Here is a 27,618-nt window from a genome sequence, read left to right as displayed (position 1 = left end):
ACTCTGTGCGTAAGAAAGCAATTTATCAAGAGTACATGAACTCTCCAGTGACCGTAAAGCAAGAGGAAAGCAAAGTACAGGAGAGGAAGTAAAATTATTTAATGTAAAATTATTTTAATGTAAAATTATTTTAAATGCACAGAAAGGTTTGTTTAAAGAAAGCAGTGGGAAGCTTAGGAACTCCAACATAGTCTATGAAATGGAATAAAAAATAAATTTAAATCTGGAATGTGAAGTGCATGACGTCATATGTAATTCCATCACACTTAGCTGCAAGGGGATAAGAATTTCATCCTGCAAACCTCCCCTCATCTCTCAATTATTCAGGTAGCAGTGAATAACATGAAATTCACACAGAAGGATAAAACAAACTAACCAGATCAAATAACAGTGAATTCATGATAGAATTTGTAGTAAATCAGGAGACTGATTTTTAACACGCTTAAAAGGCTGGGCATTTGGGCATATCTGTTTTACGTATTTTGAGCTAGAGGGTAAGTCTCAAACCGTTAGTAATTCCAATCAGCTCTGCATAGCTTCAGCCTTGGTCATCAGTTAATCATAACTTTTCTGTAATTTCTTTTGAACTCATGAGTATTGTAGTCTCTGGTACTTAGCTGAGCACCCCTCTGCTGTAGGAATTAAAGTTAGTTGTGACCTTTGGAAACTAGGCCTGTTTTCCACCGCACTTGTGAAAATACTGGTCTATACTGTGACCGGTGCTGTTTAATATCTTCATCAGTGACATAGAATCATAGAATTATTAAGATTGGAAAAGAATTCTAAGATCATCAAGTCCAACCATCAACCTAGCACCACCATGTTCACTAAACTAAACAAGGTGTCATGTCTATACTTTGTTTGAACACCTCTAGGGATGCTGAATCTACCACTTCCCTAGGAAGCCTGTGCGAATGCTTGATCACTCTGGAAAGAATTTTTTCCTGATATCCAATCTAAACCTTCCTTGGCAAAACTTAAAGCCCATTTCCTCTCATCCTATTGCTGATGGGAGATTGCTATTGTGGATGTCATATATCTTGACTTCAGTAAAGCTTTTGATACAGTATCCCATAACATCCTCATAGAAAAGATATGGCATAGATGGTTGGTCAGTGAGGTGGATTGAAAAGTGGCTCCACAAAAGAGTTCATAAGGTCATCATCAATGGCACAGAGTCAACTTGGAGGCCTGTGGCAAGTGGTGTCCCCCAGGGATTGGTATTGGGTCCAGTTTTGTTCAATATCTTTATCAACGACCTGGATGAGGGCATTGAGAGTACCCTCAGCAAGTTCCCTGATGAAAACTGGGGAGGGGGGGGTTGTCTGGCATCCCGTGAGGCTGTGCAGCCATCCAACATGACCTGTACAGGCTGGAGAGCTGGGTGCAGGCAAACCTCATGAAGTTTAATAAGGACAAGTGCAGGGTCCTACATCTGGGGAGAAATAACAACAGACACCAGTACAGGTTAGGGGCTGCCCTGATGGAAAGCAGCTCCACAGAGGAAGACCTTGGAGTGCTGGGGGACAGCAAGTTCTCCATGGAACAACAATGTGCCCTTGTGGCCAAGAGAGCCAATGGGATCCTGGGATGCACCAAGAAAGGTGTGTCCAACAGGTCTAGGGGAGTTCTTCTACCTCTCTACTCTGCCCTGGTGAGACCACACCTGGAATACTGTGTCCAGTTTTGGACTCCCCAGTTCAAGAGAGACAGAGACCTGCTGGAGAGAATCCAATAGAGAGCCACAAGGATGATTAGGGGACTTGAGCATCTCCCCTGTGAAGAGAGACTGAGATCCCTGGAGCTGTTTAGTCTTGAGAAGAGAAGACTGAGAGGGGATCTGATCAATGTGTATAAATATCTGAGGGGTGGGTGTCAAGTGGATGGGGCCAGGCTCTTCAGTGGTTCACAGTGATAAGACAAGGAACAATTGGTTCAAACTGGAAGATTTCACCTCAACATGAGGAGAAACTTCTTTACAGTGTGGGTGACAGAGCACTGGAACAGGCTTCCCAAGGGGGCTATGGAGTCTCCTTCTCTGGAGAGTTTCAAAACCCATCTGTATGTGTTCCTGTGTGGACTATCCTAAGTGACCCTGCTCTGGCAGGGGGGTTGGACCTGATGATCTCGAGGTCCCTTCCAACCTCTGATATACTGTGATAATGTGAGAAGACACCAACACCCACCTCACTACAACCTCCTTTCAGGTAGCTGTAAAGAGCAATGTCTCCACTCATTATCCTCTTCTCCAGTCTTAATAATTCCAGTTCCTTCAGCTGGTCCTCATAAGATGTATTCTTCACCCTTCTGAAGAAGGAAGGACATGGATCTGCTTGAGCAGGTCAAGTGCAAGGCTTCAAAGATTATCAAGGAACTGGAACATCTCTCCTATGAAGAAGGGCTGAGAGAGTTGAGGTTATTCAGCCTGGAGAAGAGAAGGTTCCAGGAAGACCTTCTTTTGTCCTTTCAGTACTTCAAGGGAACCTGCAAGAAAGGTGGGGACAATCTCCTTAGAAGAGTCTTTTGTGATAGGACAAGGGGCAAGAGGGTAGGTTTAGAACGGATATAAGGAAGACATTTTTTTACTGGGAGAGTAGTTGAGACACTGGAACTAGTTACTCAGGAAGGTAGTAGAAGCTCCATCCCTGGAAACATTCAGGGTCTGGCTGGCTGGGGTTCTCGGTAACCTGAAGATGCCCCTTCTCATTGCAAGGGTTTGGACTAGATGACCTTTAAAGGTCCCTTCCAGCCCAAACCACTCTCTGCTTCTGTGGATTTTTCAGATGGTATTTCTCTGAAAAGCGAGTACATCTTTCAAGTTGGTGTGTAAAGGTATTTCTTTGGCATTATTTCCTTTAGCTTTTCTCTTATACTTAATCTCTTTTCTTTCAGCCTTGGACAAGCTTAGCACTCAGCACCTCTACCACCCAACCCAAGTGGAGATTGTGCAGTCCAATGTTGTGTTTGACATCAGCAGCCTGATGCTTTATGGTACTCAGGCTGTGCCTGTGAGACTGAAGATACTACTTGATCGACTCTTCAGTGTACTGAAGCAAGAGGAGGTGTTGCATATTCTACATGGTTTAGGCTGGACACTTCGAGACTATGTTCGAGGCTACATCCTTCAGGTAGGAAATAAACCAGAGCATGTTTCCAAACCCAGTTAACTGATTCTTTACTTTTTATTTTTCATACAGACATAGTGCCTGTGTGCCAAAGGGGTAGAAGGATATGATGTAAATTTAGTGTGGCATGTTGAAGAGTAATAATGGTGTTGGAAAAATTAAAAAAAAAATCAGTATTTCCTCAGTTCAAATAATGCAGATTCCTTCGTACCATAGTATTTATATGTACTTGCTTGTACTTATTGTAGGAAATACCTTAAATACTACAAATACTGAGGTTAGCTAGCTGCAAGCCTGATTTGGTCATGAAACGCAACTGGCAAGTTTTCAAGGGCTACTGTTTGACTTAAGAAACTAAGATCCAAGTCAGCAGGTCCTTCATTATTTCTTTCCTTCTTTAGCAATATATCTAATAAGGGGTGGATGAAATGATGGTGGTAGGTGAGATAGGATTGTGATCATGGTTTTGTTGGGAAGTATCCTTACAGTGTAATGTACAAACAGGAAAATCTTGTTTATGAGTCCATTTTAAAAAGGTAGCTTTAAATAGTAACATGCAGATTGGTTAAGATAAAATAAGCAAAGAAAACAGAAAATAAATAAACAACAACAAAATGGAAAGGCTTGCTTTATAAGTGTGGTCATAAATATGTATGATTGGTTGTCTGAAGAATTTAATAATTCCAAAGTGAATTATTACATTTTCTAAGACTATTTCTGAGTGAGGATCTATTACTACCTGCTTCCGTGTTCTCTTACTACTGACATTGTGGGAGCTGTGCATCATCTAGAAGTTACCCAGTTATTGAAGTGGACATGCCTGAAGAGTTCTGGTTTATGGTTTATTTCTTTATTTTCCTAGGCAGTGATAGCGTGCTTGGCACTATACAGAAAATAACATTGAATCTTTATCCTTGCTCTGAGGAATTCTAACTGTATTTTTAATTCCTCTTCAATTTTATGTCCTTCATGTGGAGGAAGTAATTTAACCTTCCCTTCATATTCCATGTTCTTAAAATATTTTCTTAAATGTGCTGTACATGTATTTTTATGGAAAAGTGTTCTGAATTGTAGAATAGTACTAGAATAAGAGTAAAAAAAAAAAAAGCTATTACTTTAAAATCCTGTTATTCTTATCAGGATATATATAGAATGGAGCTTTTTACTTATTTTAGGATTTCCTTAGGCTTCTATTTTGTAAACACTAAATTGTACAGATGGTCAAATACAAAAGAATCCATTTTTTCCATTGTCAATATAAAACTTACATGTAAGCATATATACATGATACTTATACAGTAGACTCCTATAGATGTTTATACGATACATGTATGGAAGGTATATTTTTTAGCTATTAGATAGGGTATATAATTTAGATAAATATATGATAGATATCTATAGAGATATATTGTATTATGTGCATATTGCCTTGTATTTTAGATTCCTGGATTATGAATGCTACTAATCAAGAAGGTTGAAAAAGGCTTTTTAAAAATTGCATCATTTCTATGATGTATCATTGTAAATTTGCAGTTTACTAAACACGATTAGCAGTTATTCATAATACATTGAGTGTAAAATTTAATTCAGTGTCCCTTACATACACTGACTGAAATCAGTAGTTTTCTTGCCTTAAAGGTTATAGAATCAGTCTTATGTTGGTTTTCTTTTAATTATCTGCTGAAATTATCTTAATATATGCAAGAATTTATTATAATGTATAATTACATAGAGGTTTAGACAGAGTGAGGTTTTGAACTATGCATCTGAGTGGTGTAAAGGCCTGTGGTATGCTATTAGGTCAGAGTTCAGTTTATCTGGCTAAAACTCAGTCACATTATATCCCTCAAGGCATGATTTTTACCATTACTAGATTCAACAACAGTGTTAAAGGAGAACACAATTACCGGTGAACGTTAAGGGCAGCTGTTACAGTCGTGCCACACATTCACTCACTGTCTTGGTCAGCACTCAGCTGGAGATTGTGTTAGTGGGTGAATGAAGACCTATGATAGGTCTACTCAAGTCTTCCTATTAGTTTAGCTCTCTAATTTCAAAGCAGCAGAGACTGGTCAAAGTTGGAATGGAGGTCGTCTTGTCCAACCACCTGCTCAAGCAGGGCACCTAGAGCTGCTTGCCCAGGGCTGTGTCCAGACAGATTTTGAATGGCTCCAAGAATGGAGACTCCACAACCTCACTTGGTAAAAAATGTATTTTATTTCCACTAAAGCTAGGAAGCTCAGTATATGGCAGAAAGGAAAACTGCTTAATAAAATATATATTAAAAGAAATCTTAGGAAAAATAATCAAACCAATGACAATTTAAAAGACTTATTTTAAAAGTAACACTGTTGAAACTACTGGATAATATACAGAAAAGAGGTACACAAGGAAATTTGAAAGGAAATATGTGGTAACACCAACATAGGAAAAGTGGATAACAACTCCTTTGAACAGAATATTGCAGAGCTATGGGATTTTTTTGGTAGGCAGTGAATTCAGGAATATCTGCCTCTCAATCTGGAAGTATAGTTCTTTTTAACTTGTCTGTGCAAACCTGTCTAAATTACAAGCAAGTCTAGTCAATGCTGGTAATTTTATCATACATACTAAGTGTACACCAAATACACAAATATTTGTCTCTTCGAAAGGTGTAAATGTGCAGTAGTGCTGTAGCTGTAATGTGTTAACCAGTAAACTCTCTCATTTGCCTAATAAAAATAGCATTTTGAACTTGTAACATGGGGGTATGATGTTTGATGAAGAGGGAAGGAAAAAAAAAAAAAGAGATTATTTGGAACATATAGACTCTGCAACCTAAGTCTCCTCTGCAAGGACTAAGAGAAATAACAGAATAGAGAAAGGGAATAGTTGTGACAAGTTCCAGAATACTTAATCCTAGTTCCAGTGTTCACAAACCAATTAACAACAGTGCAAAAGGTTTGTACAGCTGGTGAAAGACTGGAGTTTCATGCCTTGGAAAGGTGTGAGAAATCAATGTGTACTGAATTTTCCCTGAATCATGATGAAAATGTTAAAATATTTTAACATTTTTCCTAAATGGAGTTTTTTTTGCAGGGGAAAAAGCCCCACCAAATATTAGGTTATATGTATCCACTGGTATTGCCAGATATTTTCTTTTCTGTTCAAGATCCATAAAGAATCTCTTCTTCCCATGAAAAAGAAAATAGCTTTTCTCAGTAACTTTTGAGGAAAACTTCACTGTTTGCTCCACTTGAGAAACAAGAAGAAACCACTGCCTCTCACTAGTTGTGCCTTAGTGCTGCAAGGTGGGTGGCATTATTTGTAATACCTTCATTTGGACTAATAAGGTTTCTAAATAGCAAATTAAAAAGCAGTGGGCAGAGAAAAATGCAGTATTTATTGCTTCATTCAGTGGATGCATTAATGGAGCACAGGAAGCAAAGGAATTCTGAAGCCAGCAGAGGTAATGTGATACACCGCCTTTCACATCAGGGCACAGCCACAACATTGCCAGTAACGGCTCAAAGGCATTAAAATCTGGCAAGCTTTCTTTGGCCTCTGTGCAATAAACCTAGTTTCTGGTGAATAGATACCTATCTCTGAAATGTCATTGAGTGATATTTGGTTAACAGTCTCATCAGATTGCTCAGAGGGGAATTTTTTAGATGAAGTGTTGCTCTCTCATCTTTAGAAGTGAGCCTTAACGAAAACTTACTGTATGGGGAATATTTTTGTACTGTGCTTCACAAGCATCCAGAGCACTTCAGTTTCTATGCTTGTTTATCTGGTAGCTATCTCAAGGAATTAAGTTACTGCATTTAGTGTAGAACTGTTAGTGAGCCTGTAGGTTTTCTCTTTGGAAACAGCCAACACAACAAATTCTTTATGTGAGGAGAAATTATTCTGTCAAAAACAGTAGCTTTTTTGAGTCAGATTCTACACCTACTACTCAAAGATGCATGATTGGTGGCTGGACTTGGGTGTGAAGTAAAGCCTCCAGTCCTGATTAGATTCCAGCTGAGCTTGAGTGAAGAGTTAACTTCGCCAGCTGTTCTCTGTTGCACTCCCGAAGAGTACTTTGCTCCACCCATTTGCTAGTGCAATTGCTGAGCCAGCGTAATTGCTGTCTAGCCAGGTTCTCTTTAAACAGACCAGGTAAGAAAAGTCCTCCTGCTAAACATCTGTAACTTACCTCTGATCATTCTGAGAAGAAAGGGCTGGGGAGCAATTATGCCACCAGCAGTGAACAGCTGGGGCATTCAGCCTTTGCTCTGGTCCAGCTGTAGACAAGAGGATATGTGACCACCAACTTACAAGCCATAGGAGGAGTCTTTGAAAATAATGATTCAGTTTCTTGCATAACACCTCAGCACTGGTTTGGGATCAAATAGTTGTGTTGCTTTAGTGTAAAAGGGGATAATAAATATTACCTTTACAGTACAGAGAGGGAAGCAGAGGCACAAAACAAAACATTGGCAAAACCAGCTAAAGGGTTCCCATTCTTGCTGTTATCCCCTTGAAAGAAAATAGATTGCAGTCAGTAGTTCAGAAGCAACATCTTAGCTACTAGACTGTCTGGTGCAATACACAGCTGTGAGAAGCAAAACCAAAAATGGCATCAACAACAAAACAAGCAGACAACAGCAACAGCAACAAAAAAAAAAACACAAACAAAACCCCCAAACAACCAAACAAACAAAAACCCCCAATAACAAACAAGTCAAAAACTAAAAGTTGGAAAAGTATGGGTACCTTATTGACCCAAGATGTGACTTGCAAAAGTTCATGGGTGAGGAATCACTAATCCTAAATGAAGGTTTTTTCCATGGCAATGTCAATGCAGAAAAGTAGTGAAATTCAAAATTATTGGATATAATTTTATGCTTTGGGAAGACTGGAAATGGAATATGATGCTTTTCTTGCCTCCATGGTTTCACTAGCACGACTGCTACTTTTAACAATAAAAAATAAACTCTGAAATTAATCACATCCTCTGCCTACTTGGACATACATTTTTCTTTGCCCACAAATCATCGGCAGAATCCCTACTTTATGAATTTATTTAACTCTTCAAATGATTACCAGGATTGACTGTGGTTTATTCTCCAATTGCTGTGTTGGTTCTGTAGGGCTAAAATAACTATTGAGCAAGAATAACTGTTTCAATCACTGAACTGAGAATAAATTCTCCAAAGGTACACATTAGCATGGGGAAATAAAGACATTTTTTCAAAAGACTAATTAATTAAAAAGACCCATTTACTAAAAGAACCTCCAAAATTCATTCAAATTGCAAAATAAATAGTACAGGTTAAATAAATCACTTTGGAGATTTTAAAAGAAAAATTAGTTATATGTATAGACAAATTACATTCTCACATATATTGGTATATTTGACTGAGAATTTCTCAACTTTTTTTTTTTTTTTTTAAAGCATAGCTGCTCTTGGTGGAATGGATTGTTTTCATTTGCTGTCCTAGATTACAACAACTAGATTTTTCATGCACATCATCCTTATATACAAATTAGGTTATGAGATTTAGGGAGAGGTCAAAGAAAGGAATGTGAGCATCTTCAATAATACCATTCTTTCTTTTTTTCCCCTTAACACCTCATCCTTTCTAAGCAGTTAAGTATTAACCACAGGTGGAAGTCACTTTACTGTTCTTAAAATTAAACATTGCCCACCACTGGCTTTTCTGTGGAGGATTTAAAAAAAGCATGAGTTGTGTTACTATCTAACCACTTCTAGAGACTTTAGAGTCTTAGCTTTCCCATCTGTACTCATTTGACTCCTTTTAACATGTTTGAGCTTCTGCTATCCAGCTCAAGTGCAAGAACTCCATTGTTTAAATGTAAGGAACATTAGAAAGAAAACAAAAAAAAAAAAAGGGGAGCTCTGAGGGGATCAGCTTTTCAAAGGTAGACAATGTCAGGTCATTGTAGTGATGATACTATACTTCTGGTTCAATGTGGTTCACTATCTATAATCACAAGGTATGTAAATTTCTGTCACAGATTTTTGCCCCAAGTGCCATCACTTGATTTGATGATTGGTTGGTGTGTTTGTGTTTGTTTGTTTGCTTTGTGGGTTTTTTTTTTGGTTTGTTTTGTTTGTTTTGGTTTTGTTTGGTTGTTTTTTGTTTCATAAGAAGAACACTTCAAAGTAGTGGTGTGCTACATTGTTTGTGATCAAGAAAATTAAGTGAAATAGGCAATCAAAGTATGATATGGATGGGAAGAAAAGTTTAGCTTTGCAGCCTAGTGAATGTTTGATGATAATTATGCAGAAAGTCTGGCTTTTTTATGTAGAGGTTATGTATTTATTTAATTGATACTGCTTCTCATTCATTGGTCTGTTTGTCGGTCTCTTAATTAATACTTTGCATTTATTTAACTGTGGCCACTGGAGGTTTTCCTTGTGTTTTAACAAGCAGTCTTTTACTCAGTCTTTCTATGTCTTCTATGAGTGTTATGCTCTTTCTATGCATAGTAAAATGGATGGAGATAGTTTATCTGGTAATGACTGCAACAAAACCAAAATACAACCAGTCTTTCATTTGCAAGCTTGTGTTTCCCATAATACCTGCCACCCACATTTAATTACTTGAAAATTAAGATAGATTTATCCTTTTACATCTTTATGTATTTTTCTCAGCTTTGTTAGATACACTTTTATCTTGTATCTTCTTTTCCCCTATGTAATTATTGTTAATTCTTACACTTGTTCTTTTGTTACAACATTATTTTTCAAAAGTGCCCCTCAGAGTGACCAAGATTAACAGCTGGGTAATGTTTATCCAGACTTCTACTTTCCCAGTACGTGCCATGCCTTCTTCTTGTTCTCTGTGCCTGTCCCCTCCTCCCTCTCTTTCAACTCCAGCTTACTTACTCTCTTGTCATTGCCACCCATTTCCCCCTCCCTTTTTTCTTGCTTATCTTTCATTCTTCAGCCTCAACTCAGTCTCACTGCCACTCCTTCTCTGAATTCGCTTCTTTAGCACAGAGATGAAAAAGATCTGTTAGGTGATGTGTCCATCCCCTGAGTTTTCCATTCCTCCCACAGTATCACTGCATGCTAATATTTGCAGCTGTGATCATCTGGAAGAGTTTCTTTTCTCCTACGTGAGTCAGTTTAGCATGACTCCCTTTCACCTCTGTAGAACAGACATTCTCTAATACACTCCTTGCTCTTTTATAGTAATCCTAGCTTTACTTTACTTTAAGCTAGGAGTGACTACCCTATATCAATTTTAAATAAAGAGTAAAAACTGCTCAGCTAAACCTGTAGGGCCTGAAGAAAGAGATAGGAAACAAACCACAACTGCTGAGCCAGAGGGAACCGTTGTGTGTTTAAGCAAAGCATTGTCACTTGTTCTACAATGTGAAATGCTTTCAGATTTTCTCTATATCTGAGCTAACTTGCCTAACATCTCCCTGTTTTTTTTTTTTCCAATGCCATACCTCTAATACTAACAATAGTAATCAGACTAGTGCTACATGACTCTATTTATCACAACTATTAACACTTGAACCAGGAAAGAATAAAAATTAAGTCTGAAGAGTTTGATGGCCCTTCTGAATGCCACCAGCAAAAGTTACATGACAACAGATGTCTCAGTAAGATGCAGAGATCATTTGGATTTTCAGAATATGTGCAGCTGGAGGGCTGTGCTATTGCTGCTTTGTGTCTTGCATTTTGCAAGGGTAATGAAGCAGAAGGTTGTATAACCCCTGGTGATCAACAGCAGTATACATGATACTAGTTCTAAATGACTACTATCAAACAGTCAGCCTTTATAACCATAGTGTTTCACATGGCTCAGAAATACAAAGATAGCCTTTTAAATGACATATATTTTTCACTGTTGAAGACCAAAAGAAAAAAAAAAAAGAGAGATGGGGATTTTTGTGTGGCTGTGTTTGTCCTATCTAGAATATGCACTGTTTACAGTACCAGGGGTAAGAACCCATGATCCCACCCACTGATGTAGTTTAACAGAGCTGGGAACAGCTACAGGGCTGCAGAGCATGGAAATGGCTGTTACTGAAGGTCTGTCAGGCATATGCTGGGACCATGTGTGCTTATTTTTTAAAATCTTTTTACCTGCCAAGTCTTGAGTTCATGGTCCTGTGTTTCTCATGTGATATTTGACGAAATCACAAACACCTAAAGCAGAGTGAAGGATGAAGGAGGTGGGAGGAATAGTTCACTCCCTAGGCTGATTTAGGTGTGAGTGATGCCATCAAGCCTTGCAGGAGAAACAGAGCCTTGAACTTGGGTTTTGGCAGGTAAGCCAAGGAGGAAACTATTTCCAGCTTTCTTGCTTCAGCATATATTTGAATTTCTGTTAACCATTTATGATCACAGAAGTTTTTCTGTGAAGTATGTATATATGTGTGTGTATATGCACAGACATAATGATCTATACATTTATTTGTATTTCTAGAAGATTGTGAATCTGTATGACTGTAACAAAGGTCTCTATTTTCGAGATTGAATTTCTGTGGATAAGGGGAAAGTAGAAAAGGGCTTTTCATCTAGCTGGAAAATCACTTTTCTTCACAATGCCTTGTTGAAGCCTCTACCAGAACATATCCTACACTGTGTTCCTAAGAAATATGACCACTGAGTTGACGACAGGATCTTGAGGTTACTGTCTGTCTCAGTTTTCATGTAACGAATGCAGTGACCTATTGTAAAGTAAAGAAAACAAAAGGGCATAAAGCTATTGATCAGAGAAGTATGTGTGTGCTTGTGAGGGGGAGCAAGTTGTGCCAGGTATTGAAGGAATTAAAATAATTCTTCTTGAGAAATGCAGTGCAGAGGTAGTTTTGATTTTTATTATTATTTTTAATATATATTTCATCTTTTTTTATATATATATATTATATTGTATATGCTTTTTATAGACTAATCTCTTCACAGAGAACCTCAGGCTAAATTCAGATCATGGTCCTGAAGGTGATGAGGTTGTGATATTAACCATTCAGCTACAGATCATCAGCAATTAACTCAAAATCCACACCATGACATTTTAATGGATTTAAGACTTTTCTCAGGTTAGACACCTCTTGCTCTGAGTTTAGGGGTGATTTTCATTGTCTGTGTTTCTGCACTGGCTTCAGGCACTTATAAAATTTAGGCCCACAGACACTTAAGAATCAGGAAGGGCCACAGGGAATCAAACTTGTCATCTGTCCAGTATCAGTTGATTTACTGCTTTTCTTGAAGTCCAAGGGATCTCAAGGGGACTTTTTTCCCCTTGTAGCACTGATCTTTCAATGAGGTGCTAGTGCCTGTCCTGAGCAATAATAAGGAATAACAGTGAAGTGTGAGTGACTCTTATTAGGAGGGGTAAATGTCATTAGCACTTACTGTTGCCTTCTAGGCAGTAAGCACACAGTGTTGAATGTAGACAGACAACTCCCTTTTACTTCTCAAGGTGCGTTTTTAATCTAATAAAGGTGAATTCTTATATTTTAATTAAGAAATTAAATTTTCTGTGCTGAAATATCTTCTAAGATTTGGTTGTCGTTTTGCACCATGTCCTAGAATTTTGAATACTTAACCTGAAACCAGGAAACATATATTATGCTACTGACTAATACATTAACTTTCTGCACGAGTCCTTTGTGCTCCAGCTTGATGTCTTTCCTTCCCCATGGCTTTTACAAAATGTTCTAATCATGCCAATTAATACTTGGATGTTGTTAATTAATGTTTATGAAGTGTTTTGAGATCCTGTAATGAAACAGAACGTGTAATTATGATTGTTCTTTAGACATATTCTGAAACATCACCACCACTGGAACAGTAGATTCAGTATTTTTTTAAATAATCATTTTAGCAAATAAAAGAGGAAGAATAGTTTCATTTGTTTCATATTTACCTTTTATAGCTGGGGAAATTATGCCTGTTTATATCCAGTCTTGTTGGATTTTTCATGATGAAGCTTGCCAGAACTGCACCCCGAAGTCTTACATTTCTTCTGGTGGCCTTCTATGACAAGGTCACAACATTAATAGATGGAGGCTGAGCAACTGACATCATTTACTTGGATCTGAGCAAAGCCTTTGACTTTGTCCCGCACCACATCTTGGTCTCCAAGCGGGTAAAGTCTGGGTTTGATGGATGGACCACTGGGTGGATAAAGAACTGGCTTGATGGCCGCACCCAAAGAGTGGCTGTCAATGGCTCCATGTCCAAGTGGAGTCCCTCAGGGATCAGTCCTGGGACCGGTCTTGTTTACCACCTTTGTTGGTGACTTGGACAGTGGCATTGAGTGCACCCTCAGCAAGTTTGCTGATGACACCAAGCTGTGTGGTGCAGCAGACATGCTGGAGGGAAGGGATGGCATCCAGAGGGACCTTGACAGGCTGGAGAGGTGGGCACAAGCCAGCCTCATGAGGTTCAACAAGACCAAGTGCAAGGTCCTGCATCTGGGTTAGGGCAATCCCAAGCACCAATATAGGCTGGGCAGTGACTGGCTTGAGAGCAGCCCTGAAGAAAAGGACTTGGGTGTGCTGGTGGATGAGAGGCTCAACATGAGCCACCAGGGTGCACTCGCAGCCCTGAAAGCCAATCACATCCTGGGCTGCATCAAGAGAAGCATAGCCAGCAGGTCAAGGGAGGTGATTCTCCCCCTCTACTACACTCTGGTGAGACCCCACCTGGAGTACTGCATCCAGTTCTGGAGTCCCTATTACAGGAAGGATCTGGATGTGCTGGAGTGTATCCAGAGAAGGGCCACCAGGATGATCAGAGGGCTGGAGCACCTCTCCTATGAGGACAGACTGAAAGAGTTGGGGCTGTTCAGTCTGAGGAAGGGAAGGCTCTGAGGAGACCTTATTGTCACCTTCCAGTATCTGAAGGGTGCCTACAGAAAAGCTGGGGAGGGACTTTTTAGGGTGTCAGGTAATGATCAGACTTGGGGGAATGGAACAAAACTGGAAATGGGTAGATTCAGATTGGATGTTAGGAAGAAATTCTTCATCACGAGGGTGGTGAGACACTGGAACAGGTTGCCCAGGGAGGTGGTAGAAGCCCCATCCCTGAAGGATTTTAAGGCCAGGGTGGATGGTGCTCTGGGTAACCTGATCTAGTGTGAGGTGTCCCTTCTTATGGCAGCAGGGTTGGAACTAGATGATCCTTGATGTCCCTTCCAACCCTAACAATTCTATGATTTTGCTGGAAAAGGGTAAACCTGTCACTGACTGACAGTTGTCCTGAAGACAAAAAAGTCACTTGTAGAACAGGTAGATTTTTAAGTCTGCTGACCTTATATACATCATCTTTCTGGGTTTTGTGTGTATCAGTACTATGGCATGAGAGTTCTTTACTCCCCTTTGTAGGCTCAAGGAGTTGTGATGTAACAGATATAACATCCACAACATCCATTTTCTGTCACACTTGAAGACAGACATATTTTTGGGAGAAAGAGAATGAAAAAATAATAATGTCTGTAGCAGAGTGCTTGCACAGTTGTGTTTCTTGTGAGGCTGAAGATAACCTGAGTGTTAGAGAATGCAAGAAGGTGTTCTGGTGCAATTGACCAGCACGGCTGGCAACAACAGCCACTTAAAATGCATTTCTGACTTGGTCACTTCCACCATTTATTTGGAGGCTATGGCTTGAGTAGCCTGTGAGTCCAAAGCCACATATGGCTAGCAAGTTGATTTTACATAATGAGCTTAAGATACATCTTGAAAGAGAAGTTCCTCATAATTCCTAATTGTACATTTTCTTGGAGCCTGGTATGAAGAGTTTTTTGTCTCATTGCATCAATGAAATATGGAAATTTTGTGGCCTAAGTAGTCTGAGCTTTTCACTTTTCCTAGAGATAATAAAAAATAATCTTTTTAAAAGTGTTTGCTATGTTTGTTGTTGTTTCGGTGTGTAGTAGATTCAATGAAAATATGCTGCATTAGAATGGAATGGTTTGTTATCTCAATGTTAAGATTTGTGTGGAGCAGGTTAAAAATGTCAGTGCAATAGAAAGTTTCATGGGCTATGAAGCATTTGTGAGAATTGAAATATCAAGTGAGTTTGAGGTGCTTCAGAAATGCTTCAAACTGAAAATTTGAAATTAAAGTATGTGTATATATATAAAAATATATATACGCTTATATATACTTATATATACATCCATATATATTCTTTTATATATACATATATATATAGAATCATAGAATCATAGAATCAAGAAGGCTGGAAGAGACCTCAAAGATCATCGAGTCCAACCTGTCACCCTAAACCTCATGACTATCTAAACCATGGAACCAAGTGCCACGTCCAATCCCCTCTTGAACGCCTCCAGGGATGGTGACTCCACCACCTCCCTGGGCAGCCCATTCCAATGGCCAACCACTCTCTCTGTGAAGAACTTTCTCCTCACCTCCAGCCTAAACCTCCCCTGGCGCAGCTTGAGACTGTGTCCTCTTGTTCTGGTGCTGGTTGCCTGGGAGAAGAGACCAACCCCCTCCTGGCTACAACCTCCCTTCAGGTAGTTGTAGACAGCAGTGAGGTCTCCCCTGAGCCTCCTCCAGGCTCAACAGTCCCAGCTCCCTCAGCCTCTCCTCATAGGACTTGTGCTCAAGGCCTCTCACCAGCCTCGTTGCCCTTCTCTGGACATGCTCCAGCAATTCAACATCTTTCCTAAGCTGAGGGGCCCAGAACTGGACACAGTACTCAAGGTGTGGCCTAACCAGTGCTGTGTACAGGGGTACAATGACCTCCCTGCTCCTGCTGGCCACACTATTCCTGATGCAGGCCAGGATGCCATTGGCTCTCTTGGCCACCTGGGCACACTGCTGGCTCATGTTCAGGCGGCTGTCAACCAGTACCCCTAGGTCCCTTTCTGCCTGGCTGCTCTCCAGTATCTCACAGTATCACAGGCACTAATGAAATTATACTGGAGGGACAGAGGTAAAAGGTTATAAAAATGCATACCAAAAGAGTTCTTAGATTATTGAGTATTGGAGACATAAAGCCAAAAGGAGCCAAATTTAGTTTGTTACCTGGAGAACTGCTTGGTGACTGTCAGAACATGTCTTGTTTCAGTGAGGCACAGAAGCCCCTACTCAACTTTAGAGTGTTAATGCCTGTGACTTCATCAGGGATCTGTTCACATGTTTAACGTTAAGCATATATTTGTATGTTTTTCTGAATTGAGGCCTCAGTGACTGTGTGTATGTTAGCCTGGTCAGCTGAGGTCACACAACCGTTCCCTTACTGTAAGCATTGCCCTTGAGTTGAAAAGGAATGAATAGCAAGTTATGAGAAAGTATGTTTCAATTAAAAATTGTAGGTTTGTAAAGATTCTTTGTTTATTGTTAATTATTTTCACTGAGGTAGGCTCCCTCTCTCTCTGCACTGCCATTTATCACATCTCTCAAAACTAGGCTAGAAGCCATGCATGTTTTGCACGTGGAGACTCACTAATGAAGCAGATTCTCATCCTGAGGTCTTCAAGTCAGTTTTATCTTGTCCATGAAGACCAGGGCCTCACTAAAGGAAGCTCTCAGCTGCTGCATCCCCAGTTCCTTTCTGTTCTAGCGGGGTGTCTGCAGACCACAGCTCTTTAACTCCAGCAATGCAGGGAGCCAAGGCCTTCATAAAGTCATAGAATGCTAGGGGTTGGAAGGGATGAGAGCTGATTATATAGTACATACAAAGTAAGAGGTGAGTTTCTGTTGCCTTTGAAATGTGTGTACGTAATTTATCAAATAAAATCCGTGAAAAATAGGAGGTTTGCAAAAGTAGTTGAAGTACTTGTCAATACGTGACTGACTGAGGTAACACAAAGAACTTAGTTCATCTAGGAATCAAATACAGAGGAGGGAAGAGTTGTTAAATGTTGCTTTCTAATAGGCTTCAGTGTGTTTAAAAACCAGCCTTCCTTCCCAGGATCCTGACCTTATATTGCTATTGGAGGCTTGTGCTTTGTGTCACTCAAGAATTTATAATTCATCCATTTAAAAAAAAATAGTACTGCATTTTGTTTGGAGGAAAGCAGAAGACTTATTTGGTGTATGGTGTTGTGAAGAATACAATGTTGAATATATGTTGTGTATAGTCCTTGGAATATTATTCTGACCTGGTTACATGGTAAAAAATGTTGACTTTATAAAATAAACACACTCATGGTAGACACCGTATGTTTTATAATAATTGTTGTAGTTTTATTGTTTTTGCTGAAAGGTAGCAGATGGAAATTTTTTAAAAGTTATTCTTTTCATACATACTATTTTTATAAAGTAAGTTAGTTTTATTTTTTTGAGTATGGTAGCAGCAGGCTACTATGTGTCTAAATTCATAGACCTTTCTATGAATAAACAGTAAAGAAATTGATGTTTCAGTTTCTGTCTATGAATACAATAAAGAAAATCATCAGGTAGAGGCAGATTCTGATATGTATTTTATAAGCCTTACCTTATAAGCAGTGTAACTACTTGTGCAGTAAGGCATTGTTTGGTTGAAATGAAGATATCAAAACTAAGTTCACCTTATTCACTCTAAATTCCATGCTTTTTTTACTGCTAAGCATAGTGAATTAAGTTTTCACGTTTCCTTGTGAAATTTGACTCATGTTTTCTTTAGCTCAGCTTCTCTAGCCTGTGTCCATTTAAACAAAAATAATTATAAAACCAGGAGGGAAGGGAAACAAGGATTTAATCAATATCTGGGCATATCAGTGCAGATAGGATACCGATGCCAAATTCCACTGATATTCAGCTACTCAGTCTCTCACTGTACCTTTAAAAATGGTGTTGTGACTGATTTACTGTTCTATGCCCAAAAGTTAAGATGTGTGAAAAGCAGTTTCCACACTGCATAGTATTTAATAAAAATAATTTTAAGAGCCAATTATTAAGATAAAATATGTCTCACTCAGCTTTGGCTATATGTTTAAATATTGATTCACAGTGTGAGAAGTTCAGATGCTGAGGAATCATACCATTTGTCCATAAGAACTAGAATGAAATAGATGAGGAAAAATAATTAAGTCTTATGAAGAGCAGAAAGCAAGTTATGAGTGATCTTGGCTATATCCACCCCCACATCAAACATGTACAAATATGGCTATTTGTCTTTTAGTGGTATTCGTCTTGGAATGCCTGAACTGAAAGATTTGCAGCAAGTCCTACAAACGGTTATGGTGCTGAGTCAGTTTGTGTCATTATATTTCAAAGCCTCAGAAGCTTTTTGAAGTGGATTACATATCTCCTCCAAACAACGTGAGAGCACAATGCCTCTGTGGCAAAAGAACGAGAAGTGGTTGGAGCTACAAACAGTTTCTCGCCTTCGAGTTGTAGGAACCACGGTGCTGTTGTTGACTATCCCTCTTTTCTTTCCTAGCATTTGGCAATCTGATTGAGACTGCATTTCAAGAAAAAAACGAATTTGGATCTTAATCATTTAGTTTGTTGCCTTTTCTTCCCATCCTTTCTGGTTGGTTGTTTGATTGTTTGTCTCAGTATTAGCTGTTTAACACATTTCATTGGAGATCAAAATTATTTTTCTGGTCAGACATCTAGTACAAGCATTCCCAGCCTGTTCTTTACAAAGCCTAGAAGTCAGTGGAGCACCTGCCTGTTGTTTTCATACCTGACAGATCTTGCAGATATTTAACTGCTGTACTGCATGAAAAGACCACCCCCCACCCTCCAAACCCCCTCCTCCAATCAAATTCTCAGTTTGTTTTTTTTTTTTAATATGTAAGCAATTACTACAGAATTATGTCTTTGCAATGGAGCAGGAAAGGTCTCAGAAATAGTTTCTTTCAGGTTGATGTTCACATTATGAAAACATTTCCAAAATCCTGATGTGAAGACTTTTTGTTATTGGTAGTTTTCGTTTGGTTTTTTGTTGTTGTTTTTGTTTGTTTGGTTGGTTGGTTTGTTTGGGATAGAGTTTTTAAAAATTGTTTCATGGTGTTTTGTTTTGTTTTTTATTCTTCTCATAATGCAGGATTGTACAAGGGAAATATAATTCAAAGATTTTTGTCTGGGCCACATTTAATATGTTCAGTAGTACAATATTTCATTCCTTTGGGAAAAAAAATTATAACTATTATTGTAGGTATTATAAGAACATTATATTAGGAGTTTAAAAATGTGGCTTCCAAACTTGGGAGGGGGCTGAAGAAAGAAAAATTATCTCTGCAATAGAAATATATTATTTCTTATATCCAAAGAAAACTTCGAAAACATTTCCTTTGCTTATTATATTTTTCCTCCCGTTTATTCTTGTCAGTACAGGACACGTTCAGCATCTGTTCCTTTGGAAAAGCCCTCAGGAAAAATTAAAAAGCTGTTCTTGCAAATTCATCCTTATTATTAAGAACCATAATTCATCTCATGGTTATCTCAACCCTTCTCTAGCTCTTATCTGCACTCTGTGATGACATTGCTTTCTTGAGCAAGGCATCATTCCAGCCTCGTCTCATTTCTCCCACCTTAATTTCTACTGATGCATTGCAGTTTGGTGACAGGCAGTTGTTCGTGCTTGAATAACCCAAGATTTGAATTCTACAGTTTGTGGCATCCATGTAATGCTTAGCAGTGGGTACAGCTGTTAACTATTCGCTTATAAATAATCTTTTTCCTCTCTCAACCTGTCTCCCAGGTAGAGTACCTGTCACCATTAATAACTCATTGGTAGCTCCCCAGTGATTTGGCCCATCACTTGTCATTCACAGTGGAACACTCCTCCAGCCTGCTATTGAAGCTCACATGCACTCCTTCAGCTATTCAAGCATCCCAGCAGCTGTGCTGTTTCAAGTTCTAACTTGCAGGAAGTGATGCTGATTGCTTTCACTCTTAGGCACCCCAACAGTCCTCTGTCATCGCTGAGTGTGCACTGAGCCTTGCCTTCAGAAAGGATAACGTGGTCTGCTCCAGACAGTAAGATACATTACAAATTAAGTCAGCTCTCACCTGACCATGTTGATTTCACTGGAAATGCAACCTGGTGTTTATTAGGACCAGTATATGTAGCAATTATGTGCATACATCTGTTTAATCCTAAAAAGTTCGTTTTACTGTTTATATTTACTGTAGCTTTAACCTCGTTGATGTACATCCTCCAGAAACAGAACAAAAAAGACATCTGAGACTTTGTATTGATTATCTGTTTGGGCATGCGAAGGGAAGATAGAAATTATTTTGGTTACCACCTTGCTATAAAAGATTAATTTCTTCTGTTCCATTAATCTGCATAACAGAATAGTTGTCCCTTCTCTTTGAGAGTGATATGTTTCCTTTCCTAAGAGCCCTGGCTAGAATATTTATTATTAACTCATTGTTTTGCTTAGTAGAAACTTACTGTAAGTATGGTGGAGTCTGTGGACAGGAAATCATTTAAGGTCAGTGCAAAAAAAAGATAGGTCTTGTGAACAGAGCTTTGGAGAGACCCTCTAAAGTGAAGGTAGCTTCTGTATTAGTTTTGTGGCAGTTGGATTAAGACAGTTTTGGCTATAACTTCTTCCTGAGCAGGAGCTAGAATGAGGTAGCTTGCACCACTGAACAAATGTATTCATATTAGTAGAGATAGTACTCTTTGTTTTGAACACTGAGATTGAATTAATTGCTAATGTAAAGGTTTTCTGGGTGCACTTCTAACAAATTAGTGAAAATCAGAGCTTTTTTGTAGGAGTGCCACTGCAGTAGTGCCCTGAGGAAAACAGTACTGTGCAGAATTTATTTGGAAAATGAGTAAATGACAACTTCAAAGCTTCTCCAAACTCTCATTCATTGTATGGCGACACATTGTTAATGGATGTGCGCTACTGATTCCTCACAAGAATCTTAAACTGTGTGCTCTTAAGGCATGTTGTCTGGGCTACAAGTTGAGTAGTAATATCCAGTGAGCATTACTAAACAGAAGTAACTTGCCCAAAGTTATACTGGAGTGAGGTGAGTCAGCAGTGGACTATTTGACCTCTGATTCTGGGATCTTGTAATAATAATTACCCAGCTTAACCAGTTGAACAACTGACCTTATTGGGTTAGGTGCAAACTCCACTGAAGTCACTGGGAGAATCATATAATCAATGAAACTTAAGGGTTGGAATGGACCTTGAAAGATCATCTGCCAGAGCAGGATCACCTAGACCAGGTCACACAGGAATGACTCCAGGCATGCCTCCAGGCACATTTTGAATGTCCCCAAAGATGGAAACTCCACGATCTCTCTGGGAAATCCATTGCAGCGTTTTGTCACCCTCCCAGTGAAAAAGTTTTTACTTATGTCCTTGTGGAACTTCCTATATTCCTGCTGGTACCCATTGCCCCTTGTCCTTGGACATCACTGACAAGAGGCTGGCTTCATCCCCCTGACACTTGCCCTTCACATCTTTGTAAACATTAACGAGGTCACCTCTCGCTCTCCTCCTCTCCAAGCTAAAGATACGCAGCTCCCTCAGCCTTTCATCATAAGGGAAGTGTTCCGCTCACTTAATCATCTTTGTGACTCTGTGCTGGACTCTTTCAAGCAGTTCACTATCCTGGAACTGAGGGGCCCAGAACTGGACACAATATTCCAGATGCAGCCCCACCAGGATAGAGTTGAGGGGGAGGAGAACCTCACCTCTTCTAATACACCCCAGGATGCCACTGGCTTTCTTGGCCACAAGAGTATGTTGCTGGATTATGGTCATCCTTTATCCACCAGGACACCCAGGTCCTTGTTTTCTGTGCTGCTTTCCAAGTGCTCAGACCCCAACCTGAATTGCTACATGGGGTTGTTCTTCCCCGGATGCAAGACTCTACACTTGTACTTGTTGTATTTAATTAAATTTCTTCCTGCCCAACTCTTCAGCCTAAGTCTCACTGAATGGCAGCACAACCTTCCAGTGTCAGCCACTCCACCCAGTTTTGTGTCATCAGCAAACTTGCTGGCAGTGCTCTCTGTTCTCTCATCCAGGTCACTGATGAATGTTTTGAGTAGTACTGGTCCCAGTACCAAACACTGAGGGACTCCACTAGACACAGGCCTCCAACTAGACTCCATCCCATTGATCACAACTCTCTGACTTCTTTCCTTCAACCAGTTCTCAATCCACCTCACTACCTGATCACCCAGACCACACTGCCTCAGTTTAGCTGCAAGGATGCTGTGGGAGACACTGTCAAATGCCTTAGTGAAATCAAGATAAACCACATCCACTGCTCTACCATCATCTATCTACCTGGTTATGTCCTCATAAAAGGCTATCAGGTTGATCAAATATGACTTCCCCTTGGTAAAACCATGTTGACTGCTCCTAATGACCCTCTTATCACTGATATGCCTTGAGCCAGTGCCAAGGATAAGTTGTTCCACCACCTTCTCAGGGATAGAGGTGAGGCTGACCAGTCTATAGTTACCCGGGTCCTCCTTCTTGCCCTTTTTGAAGACTGGAGTGACATTTGTTTTCCTCCAGTCCTCAGGCACCTCTCCTGTTCCCCATGACTTACCAAAGATGATGGAGAGTGGCCTAGCAATGACTTCCACCAGCTCTGTCAGCATCCGCAGGTGCATCCCATCAGATATATGGATGTCAGGGTTGCTTAGCTATTCCCTAACCCAGTCCTCATCAAACTAGGGAAAGTCCTCCTTTATCCTGATGGCCTGAGGATGGCCTGCAGCAATGTAGACAGAGAAAAAGATGGCATTCAGTAACTCTGTCTTCTTTGTATCCTCTGTCACCAAGGCACCCACCTCATTCAGCAGTGGGCCTACACCGCCTCTAGCATTAATATTTCCTGCAATGCATTTGAGGAAGCCCTTTCTGTTTTCCTTGACTTACCTTGCAAGGTTTACTTCCAAGGAAGCCCTACACCCTCTGACAAGAAATTCCACTGCATTCAGGGAATTAGCATAGGAAGTAGGCAGCACTTCAGACTTTAAGGATGCAAAGCAGACAGTGTGTTGAGGTGACTCTGAAGTGGAACTTCGTCTTGTGAAGGAACAGGCATGTATCTTCCTTTTGGACTTGAGTATACTGGACTGTTCCACTCTCATGGGGTTAGTGGTTGGAAGCTCTTCTTTTTGTTGAAATAAAAGCTACTTCCTCATAATTCATTATTAAGTGTTCCAGGGCTCTATTATATATTTATATGTTCTTGAGAGCTCTTCTCTTACATGTGCACTCCCCCCCCCTCTCTCTCTCTCTCTTTCCCTTGTGTTGGTGTTATAATGTTGTTCTGATAGCTGTTCACTTGCTTCATTTCTCTCTGTCAGTTTGTGGTCCTGTCATCCAAAGACATTTTATTTCAGAAGGGATCGTAAGAGACCAACAAGGACTGCAGGCATGGGGAATTGATAGAAAATTACTCTGTTTTTAATTCTAATACAAGCAAATTCTTTACTGATTTGGAATATTTAGATTGCACTTAAAATTTTAGAAAGATTTAATGTTACTGTAGACTACCTATCTTGTGTGTTTAGCAGATCTCTTCAGGTATGGAGTGCTTTCCTAAGATTTTTTGCTCCAGCTGTTTTTGGCAGGGAGAAAATTATCTGTCCCTAAGTTTATTGCCAATGTATTTTTTTGCTTTCCTCTCTGTCACACCTTTGGATTTCTTTTTCTTACATCTCTGTTGGTATGAGTAGCTGTTCCTCAAAGAAATCTATGAATGTACACACACAAAGGCATTCACATTGACGCTCATTCTGTCCTCCATCTCCAGCAGCTGCTCTCAAAAAGCACTCAGGCATCACTTCTCAGACAGTAATGTATGTTGCAGGTTTGCTTTATTGCTCTCTCTTTGGTTTAAAGAACTTGCTTTCTGCTGGACACAGTGGGGTTAAAAAAAATATTAGTGATTTGGCACTTTCCATCTGCTTCTCAGGAGAATATAAAGTGCCTGTGGATCTTGTCCAAACCAGTGGATGTTTAAGAGAAGGAGAAAAAAAAGCTAGCTGAAGAGCAACATTCTTCTGTGACTTCGTTACCTTCTGTTGTGTTAAAAAAAAAAAAAAAAAGTTTTTCCTTTACAGTTTTAAACACTCAAAAAAAAAAAGAAGTTAGAAACACCAAATGACCTCCAGGCCTGTTGGCTCTCCAGACTCAGTTTATCATGTCTCCTCTGCCTATTTTCCCTTTAAAAAGCCAGAGTGAAGTGTGAAAAGCATCAGAAAGTCTCATTTGTGCCAGTGCGGCCTTTTAGTCGCTTGCCAGCACCTTCATCTCTTCATATGTTTCTAGCTAAGGTCTAACATGGAACAAAAACCCGACAGCAATAGAGACCAGATGCCGGTATTTCTTCTCTGTCATTTGGCTGCTGAGCAGATGGAATTTATATCAATCGGGCATGCTAGGAGGAAGAGGCTGTGGCAGCCAACATGTGGAACTGGGGCTGAGTGACATTTTTGCTAATGTTTTGTCCTTGTAGAACATTATGCTTCCTCTTTGCTTATGAGCTGTGGTTTTCCTGACTCAGACAAGGTTCCAAGCCCAGCTGGAATGGTTGTCTCCCCATGGCCCCCCTTTTAAGGGAGTTCTGGGAGCGACGGAGGAGTAGTGGGGCCCTGCACAATGGAGCTCTTTATAAAAATACCTGACATCTGCATGCAATGCACCCAAATCATCTTAGCTGAGCAGAGAAATTCACTGGGCATTACCAGTCACTTTTTGTCTGTTTTTGTATGCTTGTTTGATTTATATAATGAGTGAATGCCTCTGGCAAAGGAGCACTTTAAGTGTATTATTGGACAGGAGCAATTTTCCAAGAGGTATTGTCATACATGTTCTCAGAATCAGTGTATTAAAAAAAAAAAAAAAGAAGAAAGAAAAACAGGCTTTTTCTTTCTGTTTTCAATCAGCTCTTGGGGGAAGGAATAACCCTTGAGAAAACTTCATAAAGCATAAACTTCTCCAGTACCCACTTGGTGAGACCATTCTGCAACAGAGATTGTGTACTGGAGACACCATAGAATGAGTGTGGGCAGAGAAGTTTTCAAAGTGGTATTAAAACTACCTATGCACAAAATTAAGTTCACAACAAGATTGCCAAAATCAGCAAAGAAACAAATCAACTTGAGACAGTTCATTTCATAACTAAGAGGGGGAAAATTAAAAAAAAAAAAAAAAAGGAAAAAAGGGGGGTTCCATGGTAGTGTGGTTTCTGTTCTATCTTGAAACTGTTCCTCTCCCTGTGAACAGCAGTGTGATTGATAAACAGAGAGCTTCTTGTGAGTAAGGATCTGCACAAATTGGACTTCAGTTTCAGGAATTTATGGTTAATATCAGGAATTTATGGTTCTGCCCAAGTTAAACGGTTTCTAATCACTTTGCAATTAATTTTAAATCAAGCTTAGGCTTACATTATATAGAAGTAAAATAAGTAAAAATACTTGAGCACTTTGACAGAATTTGGTGCACTCTTTAGAGGGGGAGTGGTACAGGAAACATGAGGTTTTGGATCCCTGAAGACTTCTGTTTGACCTCCATGTCTCATCCTGAACTTTCCAGCCAGCCAGCCTCCCTTCATCTGAGAATGCCTTTGTAGCTTGTCAGTTCTCTCCTGATTCATCTAGAGGGGTCACTAGAGAGTTGCTGTGAGGTGTTACCTCCTCTGTCATGTTGTGAGGGAGCTGTCTGAAGGCAGCTTTGAGCTGGTTTAGAAGTGGAGGACTGAATGCATCCTCGAACTGCAGGCCTTGTAAATCCTATAAAATATTTGCTTCCTGACTGAACTGCTAAGATGTCTTGAAGTTTTGTGCTGGCCTAAATGACCCTGCCTGTTACATGGAATCCAGGACATTTTACAAATCAAGTCAGATAACAGGTCACCATGATGTGTGCTGTTTTGCTTACACACATCATGAGAGAAAAATTGCCATATAGGGGTATTTAAATCACTGATGTTTCAAAACCCAGCCATGCTAGCCTCTCTCTACTTTGCATGCACACACTCACACATGCACATGCCACTGCAGAACTGCACATAAACTTAATAAAACTGAATCTTATCTGAATCTGCAACATTTGGGGAAATTGCAGAGAAAGTTGTCAGCACACACAGCCTGTGAAACCTCACATAGATTTGGAATACAGCTCCCAGATTTTCCAGCCATAACATGGTAGTTCAATTTGCACTCACTCTTGAACTCTGTGTTTTGTACACAGTATGTCACTTCTCTGCTTTAGTTATGTCAAGATGGCTCTGATCAGTTTGAGCCACAGTAACAAAGAGTGCATTTTAATACCAGCAGTAATGAAATTGTGCAGTCATCTTTAGTTTTATCTTAGGGAATGATTGCTGGTTTTGTTTCTGATTCTGAGGAATGCAACTTGGTCTTTTTATCTGGGGAAGAAAATAAACCTGTGAGTAACATGAAAGCACCAAAACAGATATTTTAGAAGAACATCCAGAAAGAGAAAAAAAAAGTATGCTTGAATACACCATAATGACAATTTGCAGTTGCTTTTGTGCCAGCTGTTCATTTCACATGTTAATATGCTAGGTATTCCACTGTGCGAAAAGGGGCAGATTCTGAAGATGCATGTTTAGAGACAGTTTTCAAAGTTAGTTCCAAATTATTCTGTCTGTCCGTAGCAAATAAGCCTCTGCATCAGTGTGTCTAGCATGCCCTTTTTTTTCATATAGCCTTTGAAAGAACTTAATTTTTAATTCAAATGCTCCCTTGCTGTGAGTAATGAAAACAAAAATAGACTATACATTCTGGTAAGATTGTCCAAATCAGGCTCTTTATCTGTATTAGCATATGATGGCATAGCATACGGAAACAGTAGCACATATGTGTGAGAAAACACAAGAAACAGTCTTCTCTGATTTTTAGCAAACAGTGTTTAGAAATAAATCAATGCAGGAAAAACAGTGTTATTTTTCATTTAAGAAATTGAAGCAGTATGAAAATCAACATTTGTATATTTAATGACCATATACGCAACACAGGGGCAGATGTGGGGGGGAAAAATAAGGCACAATAAATAATAAACTTTTTGCATCGGATTCACAATTCACTTTGTAACCTCAGTGGTTAAATATTCATAGAGTTGAATATTTAACAGAATTTTGTGGCAGAGGACTGGAAAATACAGAAGAGTTCTTGTGTTTACCAGGCCACCCCGAAAGGCAAGAGGGCATAAGGCACTTATAAGTAGTGGCAGAGCACAAGCAATGTTGTCTTTGAAAAGTTTTCATTTTTCCCTTGAATCAGCTACAGTCTCTTGCTTGAGGTCACCACAGTTTGCAATCTTTGGCAGAAGGCTTCTTCCATTTTTGGTAGTGGCAGTCTGAGTTTTTTGAAAGTGTTTTCTTCTCCAACTGCCATTATCTTCCAAACCTGCTTCATGTTATCATTGTCAGATGCTTCTTCCCTGAGTTTCTCAGAACAAAATGTTGTGTTTTCCTGGGATTGTGCTGTGGTGTTGGTTTTTTTTTTTTTGTTTTGTTTTTTTTAAGCTTGGAATTGAGAGCCATATGGTTATGATTTGAGAATGTCAAGCCTGATTTTTTTTTAAAGCAGTACCTTTTTCTCTGGGCAGTGAACTCA

At 39.5% G+C, this 27,618-nt stretch overlaps 1 protein-coding gene across 1 annotated transcript in view; it reads left to right on the top strand.

Annotated features, from left to right (window-relative positions):
* The window catches only part of BNC2 (basonuclin 2), a 249,286-nt gene that overhangs the window by 137,690 nt on the left and 83,978 nt on the right, over window positions 1–27,618 (top strand). Inside the window, exon 3 of the mRNA XM_054397963.1 lies at window positions 2,893–3,128. Within this exon, the coding sequence (XP_054253938.1) occupies window positions 2,893–3,128 (236 nt within the window). The remainder of the gene's footprint in view (window positions 1–2,892; window positions 3,129–27,618) is intronic.

The sequence above is a fragment of the Indicator indicator genome, chromosome Z (assembly GCF_027791375.1).
Source record: "Indicator indicator isolate 239-I01 chromosome Z, UM_Iind_1.1, whole genome shotgun sequence".
Classification (NCBI taxonomy): Eukaryota; Metazoa; Chordata; class Aves; order Piciformes; family Indicatoridae; genus Indicator; species Indicator indicator.
The sequence above is the reverse complement of the archived record's forward strand: the minus strand, read 5'-3'. Positions and strand labels throughout refer to the sequence as shown.